Below are 18,059 nucleotides of genomic sequence, written 5' to 3'. Positions count from 1 at the left end.
ATCACTATCCACCCTCCCCCCAGATGTATTTATGTACCTATGATTAAAAATTCAAAGACCATGTTACCGGGAGCCCAATGGACAATAACCAATTTTGCAAGAAAACTTCCGTGCCGTAGCGTTTTCAAATGTACTTTTGAAATCACCTTGAAAATGAAGAGCCGTTCTTTGCAGACCGTGTTATGTTCGTTATTTACAGGTTTGTACGGATCAATTTATTTTTATTCGATGATATCGCACCTCGGGTGTAATAAGGAGACATCTCAAAAAAAATTGATTTTGATGTTTTTGCATTTTTGGGGCTTGTATGACCCCCCTCAACCAAAAATTACACTTTGAGTTGGGTACATTATCTAGATCATGTAAAAAACCCAAATGGCCTAACTCAAAATCCCAACAACATTGCAAGTTGTTTGGAGTTATAAGGTGACATCTCAAAAAACTCCACCTTTTTTGAGCTAATTTCGTGCATACAAAGTGTTGACAAAAAGTTTTGATTGTTTTGAATGTTTGTCAGTTAGAAATAGTCACAAGGAGTGCATTTTTTATTGGTTTGTACCAAATGGAAAAAATTTTTTAAATTGATCACTTTTCAGAAAAATGAATTTGCACATATAATGAAATTTTAGTTTTTTGAGAAAAACTCAAAAACTAAGCACTCTAGAAAAAAACTAACGACATTATGTCGATTGGAAATTTAATTCTCTACAACTTTGCTAAAATGAAATTTTTTTGGACGCTTCCTTTCGCCTCCACATCAACTTTAATGAAAGGTTCTAACTCAAAATGTTTTCCAACCATTGAAATATTTCCTCTTTAAGATTTTATTTTTCAAAGTGTTCTTATGCTAAATGAAGGTAGGATACCAGATCTTTAAAATGAGGTGCTATTCATTCCTCACAATTAATTATAAGTTGATAAAAATAATGAATCAAGTTTAAAAAAAAAAGAAAATCACTCTCCTGTAAAATTTCACTTTTTTGAGATGTCACCTTATTACTCCCAAGGTGCGATATAATCATGTTCCAAGAAAATAGCGAACGAATGAACATCCCATTTTACAGGTGTCAGTTTAGTAACACTGTCGTCATTTTTGATATCGCCTACGAATAGGATTAAACCGGCTTCAAAAATATCATCTCTGCTACTTCTTGTAATTTTTCTAGTAATATTGATGAATTCAATTCCTCATTTCATCACATGTGCTCGTAATTTCTGTAAGTGACGATTGATCAATCAATTAAATATGGCATTCCATAGGATGTTCTTTTAGTTTCAATTTACTCACTCGATGTTTTTTACTCTAGTGATCGGATTCGTTGTGCTGTTATTAATAGTGGGAATATCCAGCTGTGCCACTGCCCACTATGTCCGATTGGCAAGAAAATCAATTTCATATAATGCACTGCTAAACATGGTAAAAGATAATTTTTTATTCATACGGCTTAGTTAGATATCCTAATCAATAGTAAAAAATGTCGATTCCCATCTTTGAAGACTCATATCATTCGTTCAGGAGCACTTCAAGTGCTGAAATTTTTTCTGAGTGACTTTCAACTCAAAATGAAGAGATTCACTGAATTTGGTCAAAATCTTTCAACTTTTTTTTCCACGATGCACCCCAATATAATATGATCAATTATGTATGTACTTAATGTAGGTCTATTATTTATTATATTTTCATATTTTTATTATGTTTTTAAATTTAGAAATTCTCATGTCCCAAACAAAATGAATACGAAAATGACACAATGAAAACAGAACTGATAGAAGCCATAACGCCTGCGGATGTCGATTCGTCGAATAAATCTCAAAATGAATGGCTGAAAGTAGCAATGGTCATTGAATGTTCGTCGTTTACGATTTGTTTGATTATTGTTGTGCTTCTTATGATAAGTTTGATGAATTGATAACGTTTAAAGTTCGCGTCGATTTTATTGTCATTATCATTATCAAAGTACGTATGTATCGTACCAATGTAATCATAATCACCACCGTGGTATAAGATTTCTTTACTGAAGCATTGTTTGATAAATCTGTACTCTGTGGTATATCCAAAAAATTCGCTGTTGCTCTTTTTTCCAAACACTTTCTTTTGATCAATGATATCTCAATTCCACCGACCATTAAATGGGCATCTTTCTCGAAACACTGGAATTTCCAAAATCATGCTGGATGATCCAGAACAGTTCTAGGAATCATCAAAGTTCAAACTGAATTTCAGAATTTAGGATTTATCTTGTTAAAATTCATTGGAACAGATTATAGGATATTTATTACCTATTTAGAAAACTAGAATTTATATTCCAAAAAAAACTTGAAACCATCTCCAGCCCACTCAGTAAATCGAAAATATTGATCTCAGCTTTTCAAATCGATCGGGTAAAATTTTGTGAAAAATTTACCCTTCAAAACCTGCTGAAGGCTTCAAAACGCACCACAATGGCTCGAATCCGTTAACAGCCAACCAAGGAAGGGCGGATCGAAAATCAGATACGCCGTCAGACACCCAAAAAAAGCACTTTAGCATCAAAAATTTCAGTTGGTGGGATTTATACGGTTTGAAAAATGCCTGGAGGTCATGGTTCCTCTCGTGAACGGTTCCAGGTTTCAGTCTTGTATCCACTAAGCTGCTCTCAGCTAACAAGGGAACCTCTTTAGGTGTCATACTCCGATTTGAACGGGACCGCGATTTTTGGAAAGAGCATAGTCTAAAACCCCCAAAACCAAATTTTCAGCTGCCCAAGTTCATATTTCGATTTTTGGAGAATTTTTGAAAATTCAAAATTGACTGTTTTTGGCGATTTATGCCTTTTTTTAAAAGTACGTACTTGATCAGTAAAAATAGTCAAAATAAGTCCCAAAACTAATATTAATTACCCAAATCGAAATTTTACCAGTTCCTGCCATTCTGGAGCCTCCAGCGCGATTTTTCAATTTCTCCAGAATTTTGAATTTGCTCCAGAAGGCGTGAATATATGCAGTTGGGCAGCTAAAAATCGAGTTGTGTATTATACTCGACTTGTTTAACGAGTTTATCTACATTTGAGTCGATTTCGGGAGTGACACCTCAAGAGTGGTATTTTGACCAGCTTTTTTCAAAATTAAAAAATCCAAAAAATCAAAATATAACCGTTTGTGAACAAATTTTTTAAATAAGCAAGTGGAGTGTAATATACAACTCAATTTTTAGCTGCCCAACTTCTCATATTCACGCCTTCTGGAGAAAATTCAAATTCTGGAGAAATTGAAAATCGAGCTGGAGTCTCCAGAATGGCCGGAAATTGTAAAATTTTGATTTGGGGGGGTTAGTTACGGACAAAATACAGCGATTCTCGCAAATTTCAAAAATTTCCTCACAAACGGCTATCTTTTGATTTTTTTGATTTTTTAATTTTGAAAAAAGCTGGTCAAAAAACCACTCTTGAGGTGTCATCAACAAAATCCGCTCAAATGTGGATAACCTCGTTAAACAGGTCGAGTATAATACACAACTCGATTTTTAGCTGCCTAACTTCATATTCACGCTTTTTGGAGAAAATTCAAAATTCTGGAGAAATTGAAAAATCGCGCTGGAGCCTCCAGAATGTCTGGAAATTGTGAAATTTGGTTTTGAGGGGTTAGTTTTGGACAAAATACAGCGATTCGCGTGAATTTCGAAAATTTCCACACAATCGGAAAACTTTTGATTTTTTTGATTTTTTAATTTTGAAAAAAGCTGGTCATAAAACCACTCTTGAGCTGTCACTCTCGAAATCGGCTCAAATGTAGATAAACTTGTTAAACAGGTCGAGTATAATACACAATTCGATTTTTAGCTGCCCAACTGCATATTCACGCCATTCTGGAACAAATTCAAAATTCTGGAGAACTTGAAAAATCGCGCTGGAGGCTCCAGAATAGCTGGAAATGGTAAAATTTTGATTTGGGTAATCAATATTAGTTTTGGGACTTATTTTGAACATGTTTACTGATCAAATTCGTACTTTTAAAAAAAAGCATAAATCGCCAAAAACAATCAATTTTGAATTTTCAAAAATTCGCCAAAAATCGAAAAATGAACTTGGGCAGCTGAAAATTTGGTTTTGGGGGTTTTAGACTATGCTCTTTCCAGAAATCGCGGTCCCGTTTAAATCGGAGTGTGATACCTCAAGAGGTTCCCTTGTAAGCTCGGGAATTGTAAAGCTTGAATAAAGACTCTTTTTCACACATTGGCCAATACGTTGGAACAGTGGAAGGGCGACAGGATAGGCAACGCTACCGTGTCGCCTGATCCTATAAGTATATATTTATCGTACCCCTCATTATAAATATTTTCCAACGCTCTCGATTGTGTTACTTTCTTCATTATCGTAGGCCACATGTTCATTTGGCAACATCGTGCTCTGTACTTGATCTTTCTTCTCCAGACATTCGGACGTTTGCCTACAAACGGGCGATTTTCAAAAAATTTTATCGCGTATATCGTGACATACGATAAGATTAGACATTTGACGGAACCGAAATAAAGAATTGGAAGTATCACTGTATAAACTACATTAGCCTATATGCATCCAACGGAAATACAAAAATTGATAATGAATTAAGATTTTCTGCTATTTCTACGCCACAGTATAATTTTTATATCGGTAATTCGTGCGCTGTGAAGCCCTAACAATACTCTTTATGAAAACATTAGCCCTTTCTCGTATACCAGTGTGCTGCTTCGGATACAAGTTGAACACGTTGAAATGATTTTCGACCAAAGTCCGGTGAAATTTTACGTAATTTTTCAAATTTTTCTCAGCGTAACTTACACAAATGGATACAATTGCAAAACTGCAGCCGGTAAGCAAATCTAACGACTTATTGATTACACATGCAGCTACAATACGTTTCGATATAAGTGAAATTAAAAAAAAAAAACAACTTTACTGGGTTTATTCAGGATTTTATGAGCGCGAGATGACTTTAAAATTTATCGTTATTCTGAATTTTTGAAAGAACATTTCATTGATTTTTCTTTGATGTGATTTCTGAGGAATGTGGAGATATAACGAGAGGTATGAAATGGGAAAAATGTGATAAAAAATCCTGATCTCTATGTAAATAAACAACTTATGCAATACTCCCGTTCAATTTGAGGTCATCGAACCAGCTCCTCTGCCCAAAAAATGTACCTACTTGGACACAACATAACTGTAAGAAATAATACCTACTCGTACAATATGCTGATTCTCTCGAAATAATTCAACAGAAGATCCTGTTGCCAAGAACGAAGAAAACCTTAAATGCTACCTGTTCTCAATGCTCAATCAACATACACGTCCTACATGGGCCGATACAAACGCCACCAAAATCACTATTCACAGTTGGTATGCGAATTTGGTGAGTTGAAAATTTCATTCCATAAGTAGATCAGAGACCATCACGTCAAAATAATAGCTCGTCATTAATTTCATAATTTCACAGGATACTCTAAACGGCATCTTTGAATTACGCGGATTGATAAATATGGTAAAAAAAATCGTAGATTATACCTCATCGACCACTAATTATTTTCAAAAATATTATCAAGTTTATGCACATTACTTAGGAATGGCTCGATTACCGACTCACTTGGAAACCAAACAAACACCATGGCCTATCCTCTTTGAATATTACAGATGATCTGATTTGGATACCCAAAATACAATTCACCAATAAGTAAAAATATTCGGTCATTAATTTATGTTCGTTTTTCGAGCATATTTCACACACCTATTGAAAATTTCAGTCCAGCGTTTGCTTATGAAGAATTCCTTGGTCCTGGAAGTACAACTGCGTTAAATCATGGAGTAATATCGCACGTAGCACCTTTCAATATACGATCCCGGTGTAAAATCGGAGCAGAGTCTCGATTATTCTTGAATACGCACAATTGCCAGCTCAACTTCACAATGAACGTTTTCCATTCAGATTTCACATTTTCAAATGTACGAGTAAGATAATACAAGACAAAATGAATATTAGGGCCAGCAAAAAAAAAAGCAAATTAGGCATCGATGATCGGTCCACCTGAGAAATTTCAAAAATGAAGAAGGCAGAGGGGGAAGAAAATTTTAGAATTAAGAAATAGTGCCAAAATGTGGCCATCTTGATTTTTGTTTTTTTTTTTTAGATAAATGCAACCAGATAAGCCATCTAGATCACATTTACCGGCTTCTAAATCAGGAAAAAAATTGAAAGTTATTTTCGAGAAGTAAATCAATAACTTTGGATATATTTTTTTTGAAATTGCAATTTTTTTGCCCCAATAGTGGTCACCTAAACACGTTGCAAAGGTGAAACTTACTTTATAACCTAATTCAACATCCTGAGTCGACTGAAGGTGGTTTGGTTTCAAGCCATTCTAGACTACATAATTATAATCCATACACGAAAAAGTGCTGTAGAAGTTGATTTTGTATTTTTTTTTCGTGGACTAAAAAAATGCGCTGCCAAAATGAAGGTACTACCTGCCGCATTCAGAAAAGTGCAATTTCGAAATTTTTACCCCGCACAACGAGGGGGTGGACCCTCAAAAAGGTAATTTTGGGGACATGGTCGGGACCGAAAAAACTCGACGGGGTTGTGTTGGGGGACTTCTACCGATGCGAAATATGTAATTTTTTTCCGTGAAACCCTGCACAACTGCATTCTATGGCACTTTGAATGCGATTTTTATGCATTTATGGCCATTTTCGATGGTAAAATGCCTCTTATGTCCAGGATATGGCTGGGGACCGAACGATTCTTGGACGCTTGTTAGACGGGGCTATTTGAAGCCCAACTGCGCAAAAACGGCGAAAACATACGATCACAACGCGATTTTATGACCACTAATAGGCTTGTTACCACTCCCCCACCCCCAGAATTAAATAATGCACTGTCTATTCGATAATATCGATGCGACCCATCAAAATGGTATAAAATTTCGCGCTGAACTCAAAAATTGCAATCATTTTTAATTCTGCCCCCCCGCGGTGGAGTTTTGCCCCCTAAACTGAATATAACGGTGATATTAAACTGTAGCATAGATCAAGTTGATTGCCTTAATTTATTAGGGTAGACTAACCTATAAGGGTAAGGGTGCTATATATATGGACTGGTGCCTAATATGGACTGACGCCCAATCTCGGTGGTTATTAGCACTACCTGGCAGGTACAAGCTTAATCTGATGTATTTTTCACAGAAAAACACAATGAGACCAAAATCAACTCCCTAAAGTCAAAACTCGCGATTCTAGAGGGAAAAAACGAAATTGAAAACCTCAAAATTTTTTTCATATGTTTAGAAAATCCTGCTTCTTGAAAAATTTCCCGGGGACACCCTATAATGTTTTTTATTATTATTATTAAGAACTGGTGAAGTTTTCTGAATCAATCAAGACAATTTAGAAATTATTCAAGGTACATATACTTATGATTTTTCAAAGTTCAAAGTTATAGGGTAGCCTAATATGGACTGGTGTACATTTGTTATGGGTTTGGTTAATGTCACGATGAATTAGTCCATATTAGGGACCCCAAATTGACTTTTCAAATTTTGACTACTTTCAGGAAAAAATTTATTTGGCCCACTTAGAATTTACTCATATTGTCTTAATTAAACATATTTTAACGGTGTTTCAGCTATTGAACGTATTTTTAGGAGATTTCAGCGCTTTTTTTTGATTTTTTCAAAACAGTCCATATTAGGAACCCAAAATTCAATTTTTGATTTTTGACACTTTTCAGAAAATGATATTTTTGACACACTTGAAATTTATCAAAAATGTTGAGGCTTTGGAATATGAAACTAGATAGATGTAGGTACATTTTGAGCTATCAACCAAGTTTTTAGCTCAATTACAGCGGTCACAGCAATCAAAAACAAAAAACCAGTCCATATTAGGCGCCCTTACCCTTAGCTACATATTTTTCAATGATCTTGGGCTTAAGTGATGAGAGTGGGGAAAAGTTGAACTTACGGACGTTAGGTAAGACCTACCTAACGTAGTAGGTATCAATAGTAATTCGAATTTGGTATGAGTACAGATGTTTTGTGTTGTTACGCGGTCGCGTTTTAATTAATCATTTTTTTCCTTTCTTTTTATTTTATTAATAATGTTTCGAGTATGTCAATAAAATGACTTAATTTCGATTTTGAATTTAATTGAATTTTCGATAATGATCTCGCGAGTTATTTCGGATGAATCGAGCATAATAATTGAATCGGTCAGTGCAGAAAGGTAACAAGTCACATTTTTGAAAAAAATTTTTTTTGCGGAAATGGGGGTTTCAAAGTATGGCGGATCGACTGGTGATGTCAGATTTCCGCAAAACTGCCGGGAAAGTGGTATTTGGGCGCAGAAAAAGGGCGGATCCGCATTTATGACTTTTTTGTAAAATTTTTTAAATTCCTTGAAAAATAACTAACATTTTTGAGAAGACCATTTTTTGAAATTTAAGTTAATCTCTGAACTGAAAAATGATGAAAAAATTAACAACTTCGACAAAAAGTCTTAGAACTCAAGGGGTTTTTGGTCAATTTAAACGGGATAGCAGTCTAAATGATGTACTTAGATGTAGAATCAAGCCCCATTCGTGCCCGAGAAATTTCGAAAGAAATTTTGTCAATTCAGTGCAGAAAGGGTCTAAGTCCCATTTGTTTAGGCAGCAACAGCACTGCCGCACGTGAATATTTTTTTTTGGAAACTGCGCTAAAAGTTGTGTCTTGGGGTCCTCTTTCAATGACCTTAAGCATGTTTACTGAAATTTTTTGATTTTTGAATGAATCAGTTTTTTGTTATTCCTGAAAAACGCAAAAATGGACTTATGCCCTTTCTGCACTGACCGATTCAATTATGTAAGAGTAAACCTGAGTCACGTAAGCCAGTAATGGCGGTGCTAAGGCACACGCCTAGGTAATGGTGTAAATTTAGGCGAAATATTTCCTATGTAGGGCTACAATATAGTCATGGTAATTTACTTGGTCTTAGTTTAAAAATTAAAATTGTCAAGGTAATGTCAGGTATTTTAAAACTATGAATTAAATATATCAGGTATGATATCGAATTAGTCCTTATAAATTTATATGATCGAGTCAACGATCTGATTTTTAATGTGTCTAACATGTTCATAATTATTCCTATGAATAATCCTAATTGATCGAATAAATATCTATCACCTAAAAGAGGTTACGATCTCAAACTCTACTTTTGAACTTTGATAGGTATTTACCTATTTGTAAATAGTCCCTTCTTACTAACTCTTTTCGATGATAGGAAATAAATTACTCTCATGTAAAGACATTTTAATTATCTGGAGTATAGGCAGGTTCCTATATGTTACTTTCCTGTAAAAATTACCCACTTATCCTACTTAGTATTTCTAATCAAAATCCTTACCTACCTATTTGGACACGCCAAGCTTCCCCAAAAAAGAATTTCCTTACTTTAAATTTTAAACCTATACCACAAAACAAACTTTGCACATTACACGTCGATACTGAGGATTTATGTGTACGCAATAGAGAATGATTCTCATATTCGTTGCTTGGGAATATTTTTGCTTCAAAATTTTCATTCAATTTCCACCCTCTCCCCTCCCCTTTAAAGACTATGTTTGAACATGAATTTGAGAACTTAAACATGACCTATCAAAATGGTATAAAATTTTGCACTGAGCTCGAAAATTGCAGTCGTTTTTCATTTGGACCTCCTAAGTGGAGTTTTTCTCCTCAAAATGAATATAACTATAAAATTGAACAAATTTTGCACATTACGCGTCAGTATATGAAAATTTATGCACACGCAATCTGAGTATTTTTTTCTCGTTTTTCATATCTATTTTTCTGTGTTTACTCTATTCATATCATTTTTTTCATTCACATTTTTTGTTCCTTTCATTGTTGCTCCATTTTTCTTGTTTGTATTTTTTTCTCGTTTTTCTTTTTTTTCTTATTTCATCTGATTTCTTTTCATTTATACTTTTTTCATCTGTCATTTTCGTTCCAATTTTCTTATTTCTTTGTATTTTTTTCTCGTTCTTATTTTTCTGTTTTTTTTCATCTCGTTTTTTTGTTTGTATTTTTTGTATCTTTCATTGTTGTTCCATTTTTTTTTGTTTTTATTTTTTTTCTCGTTTCATCTGATTTCTTTTCATTTATATTTTTTTTCATCTTTCATTTTTGTTCCAATTATTTAAATTGAACGTTTGCATTTTTTTCTCATTTTTATTTTTATGGTTTTTTTTTCCATTTCATCTCGTATTTTTTGTTTGTATTTTTTGTATCTATCTTTCATTGTTGTTCCATTTTTGTTTGTTTGTATCTTTTCTGGTTTTTCTCATTTCATCTCATTTTTTTTAACTTTAATTTTTATTCCAATTTTCATATGTATTTTCTTGTAAGTAGGTACATATGTATATTTTTCCTCGAGTATTTCTTTATATTACAAGCGTCATATTGTTACATAAGTCCCCATATGAACAGACGCGTAATGTGCAACGTGTTCAATTTCATAGTCACCTTTGTGGGAGGAAGGAGGCAAAACTTCACCGAGGGGGTCCAAATGAAAAACGACTGCAATTTTCGAGCTCAGCGCAAAATTTTATACCATTTTGATAGGTCATGTTCAAGTTTTCAAATCCATGTTCAAACGGCTGCCATGCAATTGCGCCAAATATACCCTGAATTGCGCCGAGTAAAAAAATAAGCATACCTGCAATTGCGCCAGATAGGGAAATGTGTTCATGGGGAATTGCGCCAATCAAAAGAACGAATCTTCCCGACCCTTTGCTCACACTGCGAACTGTCAGAATCGTAATTTTGGTGTAGTTGAATAATTCGCTCTTATAATTAGGTGTAGACACTGTAAACGTAGGGGCATGAGGTACTTAAATTGCTATTATATTTTCACTTTTTATTAACATAAAGTTTTGCAATCTAAAAACATTGTTTTCTTACTTCTGGAAACAAGTTTTGTCCTCGCTTCGTTCACGTCTGTTTCATTTTCATTTTCAAAATTGAAATTTTCAAAAACTCAACATTCAAATTCTAAAATTCTTGAGCAGAAAAAGAAATAAGTTTTTAAAAAATACATTGTTTTTCACTTCTTGAAATACAAATTTTTGAATACTTTTGACCTCATTTTGCTCGGACCAATTCCTATCTCTTTTCCAAACTAAAAAAATTTCATACATATTTGGAACTTCCATAAATTCAAAAGTGAAAATTACAATTTTTAAATAAGCTTTAATGGATGAGTGAGTACCTATTTAGAAATGCATCATTTTATTCGGCAAAATTGGTATTTTTTTCCCTCCTACCAATCGGAAAATTCTCAGTCACCCTCCCCACCCCCTCACGAACAACCTCTAATTTTGTTCCTGTTTGTTGAACCTATTTTTTTGTGACATTAGGTGGGGGAAGATTCTGGAGTGGCCGAATAAATCATCGATATAACTTTTGCGACTGAACGATTCATTCATATCTTGTTCGTTTCGCATTTCTTAAACTCGGCGCAATTGCCAGTATACTTTTTTGAACACCCGGCGCAATTCCGGGTACATGATTTTGGTGGTTTGGCGCAATTGCAGGGCTCCCGTTCAAACATAGTCTTTAAAGGGGAGGGGAGAGGGTGGGGATCAAATGAAAAATTTTGGAGCAAAAATATTCCCAAGCAACGAATATGAGAATCATTCTGATTGCGTACACATAAATCCTCAGTATCGACGTGTAATGTGCAAAGTTTGTTTAATATCATCGTTATATTCAGTTTAGGGGGCAAAACTCCACCGCGGGGGGTCAGAATTAAAAATGATTGCAATTTTTGAGTTCAGCGCGAAATTTTATACCATTTTGATGGGTCGCATCGATATTATCGAATAGACAGTGCATTATTTAATTCTGGGGGTGGGGGAGTGGTTACAAGTCTATTAGTGCTCATAAAATCGCGTTGTGATCGTATGTTTTCGCCGTTTTTGCGCAGTTGGGCTTCAAATAGCCCCGTCTAACAAGTGTCCAAGAATCGTTCGGTCCCCAGCCATATCCTGGACATAAGAGCCATTTTACCATCAAAAATGGCCATAAATGCATAAAAATCGCATTCAAAGTGCCATAGAATGCAGTTGTGCAGGGTTTCACGAAAAAAAATTACATATTTCGCATCGGTAGAAGTCCCCCAACACAACCCCGTCGAGTTTTTTCGGTCCCGACCATGTCCCCAAAATCACCTTTTTGAGTGTCCACCCCCTCGTTGTGCGGGGTAACAATTTCGAAATTGCACTTTTCTGAATGGGGCAGGTAGTACCTTCATTTTGGCAGCGCATTTTTTTGATCCTCGAAAAAAAAAAATACAAAACGAACTTCAAGAGCACTTTTTCATGTATGGATTATAGTCTATTCTGGAAAAATAAAGAAAATGATTTTTTTTTGAAATTTAGGTGGCCACATTTTTGGGTATTTTACCTCCCCACAGAATAAACGTTTCTGCACTGCACAAATCACATATTATGGAAAAATGTAGGGGGTAAACAAAATAGTGCTCGAAGTACATTGGTGCATAGCTGCATATCTGACTCGTTTAAACTACACTTCAATCATGTAGGTACCTACTCGAGTAATTCTCCAGATTTTTTTTTTGAAAGCTTACTTATTTGGATATAACATCACCATGGACCATCACAAATACCCAATACACATATCTCGAAGAAAATGATGAAACAGAATCACTCTCAGTGAACGTGACATTAAAAAGGGACATATTGTCCACATGCCTCAAATTTGCAAGTTCGTACTTCGTAGATTCTATTTGTACACAAATTAGGCCTGGGACATTTACAATCCACATTTTATAATTTAATAGGAAATAACACAGCAGAACAACTCAGATGTCACTTGTTAACAAATTATAATTCCTCTCATGCTCCTTGGGGACGTTATTTTCACAACTCGAAGTTCACAATTCATTATGCTGACGTAGTAAGTTCTTTCAACAAGCGTCTACTTCAATAATATATAAATTCTATATTTTTCAACAAATAAGCAAAATAAATTTCACAGCATGCTTCAGGGATGTTTCAGTTAATTGGAGATTTGCAAGTGGTAAGTAGAAAGTATTTTGAATTTTAACTATTTGAAGTCACGAGGTGATATATTTTGGGAATGAGTGAAGAGAGAGGACTTGGATACGAGATCCCACAAGCAAACTTATCTATACTAGTGTTGTTAATTTGCTGTTAGGAATGGGAAGATCCTCAATTAACCTGGGAACCAAGCAAATACGGTAAAATTCGTTCTCTAGATATTAAGAATGATACTCGTCGAATATGGAAACCATCATTTGCATCAATGAAGTAAATCATACATTTTTCAATCATCCCATTCTGCATCCTATTTCTCTCAACAACATAATACGCAACAAACTATACAACACTTTATTTTTATTGCAGCGGCGCATTTCCCAACAATAAACCGTTACTCAGTTCTGGCCATCTTACTACAGTATCGTTTCGAGGAGAGGTTACACTCGTGGCGAGAGCTATCAATATACAAGGTACATGTCACATCAAAACAGAAAATATGCCGTGGGTAGATCAAGTATGTTACCTTCAATATACAACTGACTTACTCAATAGACTCGCCCCTCCCGAAATGGGGAATGATTTGACCGTGAGTACGAGACTTTAATAAAGCACGATTTTCACGTACTGCAACTTTGTGTTAATACTCGCACATATGTATAACATCTCTGAAGGATGTAATTACTGACATGGAATCACCATGGACGTTCGATGACCGATATACCTGGGGCTATTGGTCGAATGAATACAAGAATAACAATTCTTACGCAGTAAAAGCACCCATTGTACTTCGCCGAAACATGAGTCAATATGAATCCACACGACGATGCATCTTGTTTGCAAGTTCGTATCCGTATACTTTTCTACAATGCACTCAATTTCAACAATTGGAATGTAAATGTTCAAAGTATATATCAATTTTACTATTGAAATTTTCCAATAGACACCTATGAAGAACAACTCAAATGCAATTTATTATCGAACGTTAACTCTAGCAGACCTCCTCAGCAAGCGTTTCTCTTAGGTCCAAGAGTAGATATGATGATATCCTACACAGATTTGGTGAGATCTTACGCATTATGTAAGCTACTTTTTTCAAGTTCATGGAGAAAATTCTGTTTGATTGATTCGTTTCTTTAGAATATCGAAAACGGAATATTCCAAACGAAAGCGGTGCTAGTAATGGTAAGTGTTTTTTTTTTACCAATTCAACTTCACAATGCTAGATCAATGTGGCAGCCCATTGTATTGCTCATTTTCAATACATTGATAGAATTGGATAGATGAACGAATGGTCTGGAACCCGGAAAAATTTGCAAATCAGTCTGTTTTAAACGTCGAAGAAGACGCAGTATGGAAACCATGTTTCGTATTGAACAAGTAATTACCACTGTTTGTCGAAAAAACAAATCAGCAAATGTACATCGTGCTTCAAGATGCAAATTAACCTGGCGACCAATTTTTAGTGAGGCGTTTCAAGATTCTCTAAACAACGTATCGCATGATGAAGGTCACTATGTGATACAACCAGGGTCACATGAGCACGAAAACTGGACCTGGACGTCGCAAGAGAAGGTAGACTCAAGATGCAACACTGGTGGGGGTTACTTGAAAGCATTTTCAAATGGCAACATGTCCTGGACTCCGTCAATGAATCTAGAAACAAGATGCAACATGACTTCTAATAGTTGGCCATGGAATCCTCAAACGTGCCAACTCAATTTCACTTTCAATACTGTAAATTTGACTTTGAATTTATCTCAAGTAAGGTTCCATTTGTTTACACAATGCCGAAAGAGTGAGGGTTTGATCAGATTAAGAAAATGAGTGTACCTAACCAGATCTGATTACACCCAATCAGACCTATTTTGACCTTTTTAGACTATTTTGATAAGATTAGGACATTCTCTGGTTCAAATTTGGTCAAACCAGATCTCGAAATTAGATCAGATCTGATCAAATCAACAGCACTATCCACCCCCCCCCCTCAGATGTATTTATTTGCCTGTATTTTAATGATCTGTGATTAAAAATTCAAAGACTATGTTACCTGGAGCCCAATGGACAATAACCAAGTTTGCAAGAAAACTTCCGTGCCCCAGCGTTTTCAAATGCACTTTTGAAATCACCTTGAAAATGAAAAGCCGTTCATTGCAGATCGTGTTATGTTTGTTATTTACAGGTTTGTGAGGATCAATTTATTTTTATTTGATGTTACACCTAATCAAACTCCAAGACAGTAACGAATGAATGAACATCCCATTTTACAGGTGTCAGTTTAATAACATTGTCGTCATTTTTGATATCGCCTACGAATAGGATCAAACTGGCTTCAAAAATATCATCTCTGCTACTTCTCGCAATTTTTCTTGTAATATTGATGAATTCAATTCCTCATTTCATCACATGTGCTCGTAATTTCTGTAAGTGACAATATTGATCAATTATTGAATATGACATCGCATAAGTATACAATGTCCTTTTATTTTCATTAAATCATTCACGTTTTTTACTCTAGTGATCGGATTCATTGAGCTATTATTAATAGTGGGAATATCCGCCAGTGCCACTGCCCACTATGTCCGATTGGCAAGAAAATCAATTTCATATAATGCACTGCTGAACATGGTAAATGATAATTTTTCATTCATATGTCCCAGTTAGCATTTTTCCAACAAAAAAGATATCCTAACCAACATTAAAAAATGTGGAATGGGTCATTCCATGTCAACTCAACCAAAAAAAGGCGATTTTGAAAGTCATGAATTTCGATTCCGCTCAAATTTTTTTTACAATATCTACGCACTCAGTAAGTAAGAAAGCCGTAATCATTTTGGTCACAGCCCCCTCAGGGGGCGGGTGGGAGGCTTCCATTATTTTTACATTGTCTCGAGGTACTCAACTTCACCAGCCCATTCCTCCAAAACTATGATACTTTGATCAAAACTGATTTCACAGTTCGAAAGGGCATTAAATTTTGAACTTTTTAAGTATTTTGAAATTTTCAAAAGTTGAAAGTTGAACTTTCAATTTGAAAGTTCAAATTTCAAAATGGCGCTGTAAGTAGGAGCTACCGTTTAAAATTTTGAAAAAATTTCCATAGATGTACATTTTGATACTTTTTCGAAATATTTAGGTTTCAAGATGGGACTCTTGACGGAGGGGGAGCACCCCCACCCCCAATTTTGGGTGAAACTTTCAAAAGAAAATCTGGGGCATGTGATATATCGAATTGTATATTTTCGGCAACGCTCAACACGAATATGACGTCAGATTTTTGATTGGATCCCATCCACGGCCCCTAGCAACTCCTCAAAGGGGGTAAAATTTCAAAAAAGTGTTTTGTTCGTGCGACACATGAAATAGTATGTTTTTGGTGACGCTGAACACGAGTATGACGTCAGATTTGTGATTGGACTCCATCCACGGCCCCAAACAATTTTTTTGGACTAAATTCTCAAAAAAATTTTCCGGTGAATTAAACCTCTATTCTCATTGTTTTTTTATTGAGGGGAAGAGGGCTTAAAAATTCAATAATTCGCATCACCATTCCAGTCTGAAGGCTGCAAATGATGTTTTACATTATTGCCAAAAATTTTTTTAATCAATTTTTTGAAACTGGGGAAATATTTTACAAAACAGCAGTGGCGCCGACATTTTGGTCATTTTTGCCAATTTCAAAAAAAAAAAAAAAAGAAAAATTTGTCAAGTTCTTCGCTATTTTTACTATATGCTTTCCAATTTCAGGAATAATATCATTTTCATATATTTCAGCAACGGGGGAGGGGGGAGGCGACAATTCTCAAAACATCAATCTGACCCGAAATGGCAATTTGTAAATTTTCACCCGCTCAGTAGAACTCTAAAAGCCAAGTCTAAAAGTGGTTTTGGATTTTAATGACAATGACCTTGATCGACGTAAAATCTCAAATACTCGGTATCTTTAGAACAATGCCATTTGTCCCAAAACAGTTTGGGCGGGGGCATAGAACAGGCCATCTTAAAAATCCCCCTCCCTTTAAGGACCCATAGGTACCTCCAGTCCAGAAGCACTTTCGGTGCTGAAATTTTTTCTGAAGGGTCACTGAATTTTGTAAAAATCCTCCAACATTTTTTCCGCGATCCACCCCAATGTAATATTATGTCATGTACTTTGGTATTACGAGTATTATATTTTCATATTTTTATTATCTATGTTTTCAAATTTAGAAATTCTCATGTCCCAAAGAAAATGAATACGAAAATGACACAATGAAAACAGAACTAATAGAAGCCATAACGCCTGCGGATGTCGAATCCTCGAATAAGTCTCAAAATAAATGGTTGAAAATAGCAATGATCATTGAATATTCGTCGTTTACGATTTGTTCGATTATTGTTGTGCTTCTTATGATAAGTTTGATGAATTGAAATAATGTTTAAATTTCGAGTCGATTTTATTGTCATTATCAAAAAGTACAAATATACCTATAATCATAATCACCACCGTGTATCGATTCTTTACTGGCACATTGTAAGTTTCTCTTTATTTTGATCAGTGATTTCTCAATTCCACTGATCATTAAATCGGTATTGTTCATCGTTAATGGACATTTTTCGAAAAACTGGAATATTCCTCCTTGCAAAAAGAGGGGAGATATGAATTAAAAACTTTTGGAATATTTTTGAGCTCGCCCTCCTCCCACCTCAGAATTTAGGTAGTCTATACCTACAATGGAATTATTTGCAGTGGTTCTTGAAATTTTCCTAACAGAAAAACAACATAGCAAGCTTCGAAAACATGCAGGTGCAATAAAGTAGAACAATTTAATTATAAAATCAAAGAATAATTCGAAAAATAATATACAGAAAAATGACGAGAAAAAACTTGAAAAAAATATACGAAAGCACTTAGTTCTAACTTATATTAAATTTAATTATTCTAAAATTATCTACTTTCGGTAATATTTGACAGAAACGTACGCAGCTAATTTGGGCGGAAACAAAAGAATGAT

General features: G+C 34.9%; 1 protein-coding gene and 1 long non-coding RNA gene across 2 annotated transcripts; both read left to right on the top strand.

Moving 5' to 3' along the window:
• The first annotated feature begins 1,313 nt into the window (after nucleotides 1-1,313).
• On the top strand, nucleotides 1,314-1,935 carry LOC135846406 (uncharacterized). Its single transcript, XR_010558960.1, has 2 exons — nucleotides 1,314-1,417; nucleotides 1,710-1,935. It is a non-coding gene; the product is annotated as an uncharacterized LOC135846406 (long non-coding RNA).
• Nucleotides 1,936-4,529: 2,594 nt separating this feature from the next.
• LOC135848640 (uncharacterized) lies at nucleotides 4,530-17,537 on the top strand. The gene is made up of 19 exons (XM_065368591.1): nucleotides 4,530-4,827; nucleotides 5,237-5,367; nucleotides 5,452-5,496; nucleotides 5,576-5,685; nucleotides 5,756-5,954; nucleotides 12,631-12,772; nucleotides 12,849-12,964; nucleotides 13,046-13,087; nucleotides 13,226-13,338; nucleotides 13,435-13,654; nucleotides 13,740-13,908; nucleotides 14,009-14,127; nucleotides 14,206-14,250; nucleotides 14,339-14,445; nucleotides 14,532-14,829; nucleotides 15,106-15,247; nucleotides 15,336-15,488; nucleotides 15,584-15,693; nucleotides 17,275-17,537. The coding sequence occupies exons 1-19, from the start codon at nucleotides 4,731-4,733 to the stop codon at nucleotides 17,473-17,475; spliced, it is 2,559 nt and encodes an 852-aa protein (XP_065224663.1). The 5' UTR covers nucleotides 4,530-4,730; the 3' UTR covers nucleotides 17,476-17,537.
• The last annotated feature ends 522 nt before the right edge of the window (nucleotides 17,538-18,059 follow it).

This window comes from Planococcus citri, chromosome 5 (assembly GCF_950023065.1).
Source record: "Planococcus citri chromosome 5, ihPlaCitr1.1, whole genome shotgun sequence".
Taxonomy (NCBI): Eukaryota; Metazoa; Arthropoda; class Insecta; order Hemiptera; family Pseudococcidae; genus Planococcus; species Planococcus citri.
This window is presented reverse-complemented; position numbering and strand designations above follow the sequence as displayed.

Excerpts from the sequence above, each read along its gene's own strand:
- LOC135848640 (XM_065368591.1), top strand. The coding sequence starts at position 4,731 with ATGATTTTCGACCAAAGTCCGGTGAAATTTTACGTAATTTTTCAAATT. Across the intron at positions 4,828-5,236 it reads CAATTGCAAAACTGCAGCCG|AAGATCCTGTTGCCAAGAAC; the intron begins GTAAGCAAATCT and ends ATAATTCAACAG. Across the intron at positions 5,368-5,451 it reads ACAGTTGGTATGCGAATTTG|GATACTCTAAACGGCATCTT; the intron begins GTGAGTTGAAAA and ends ATAATTTCACAG.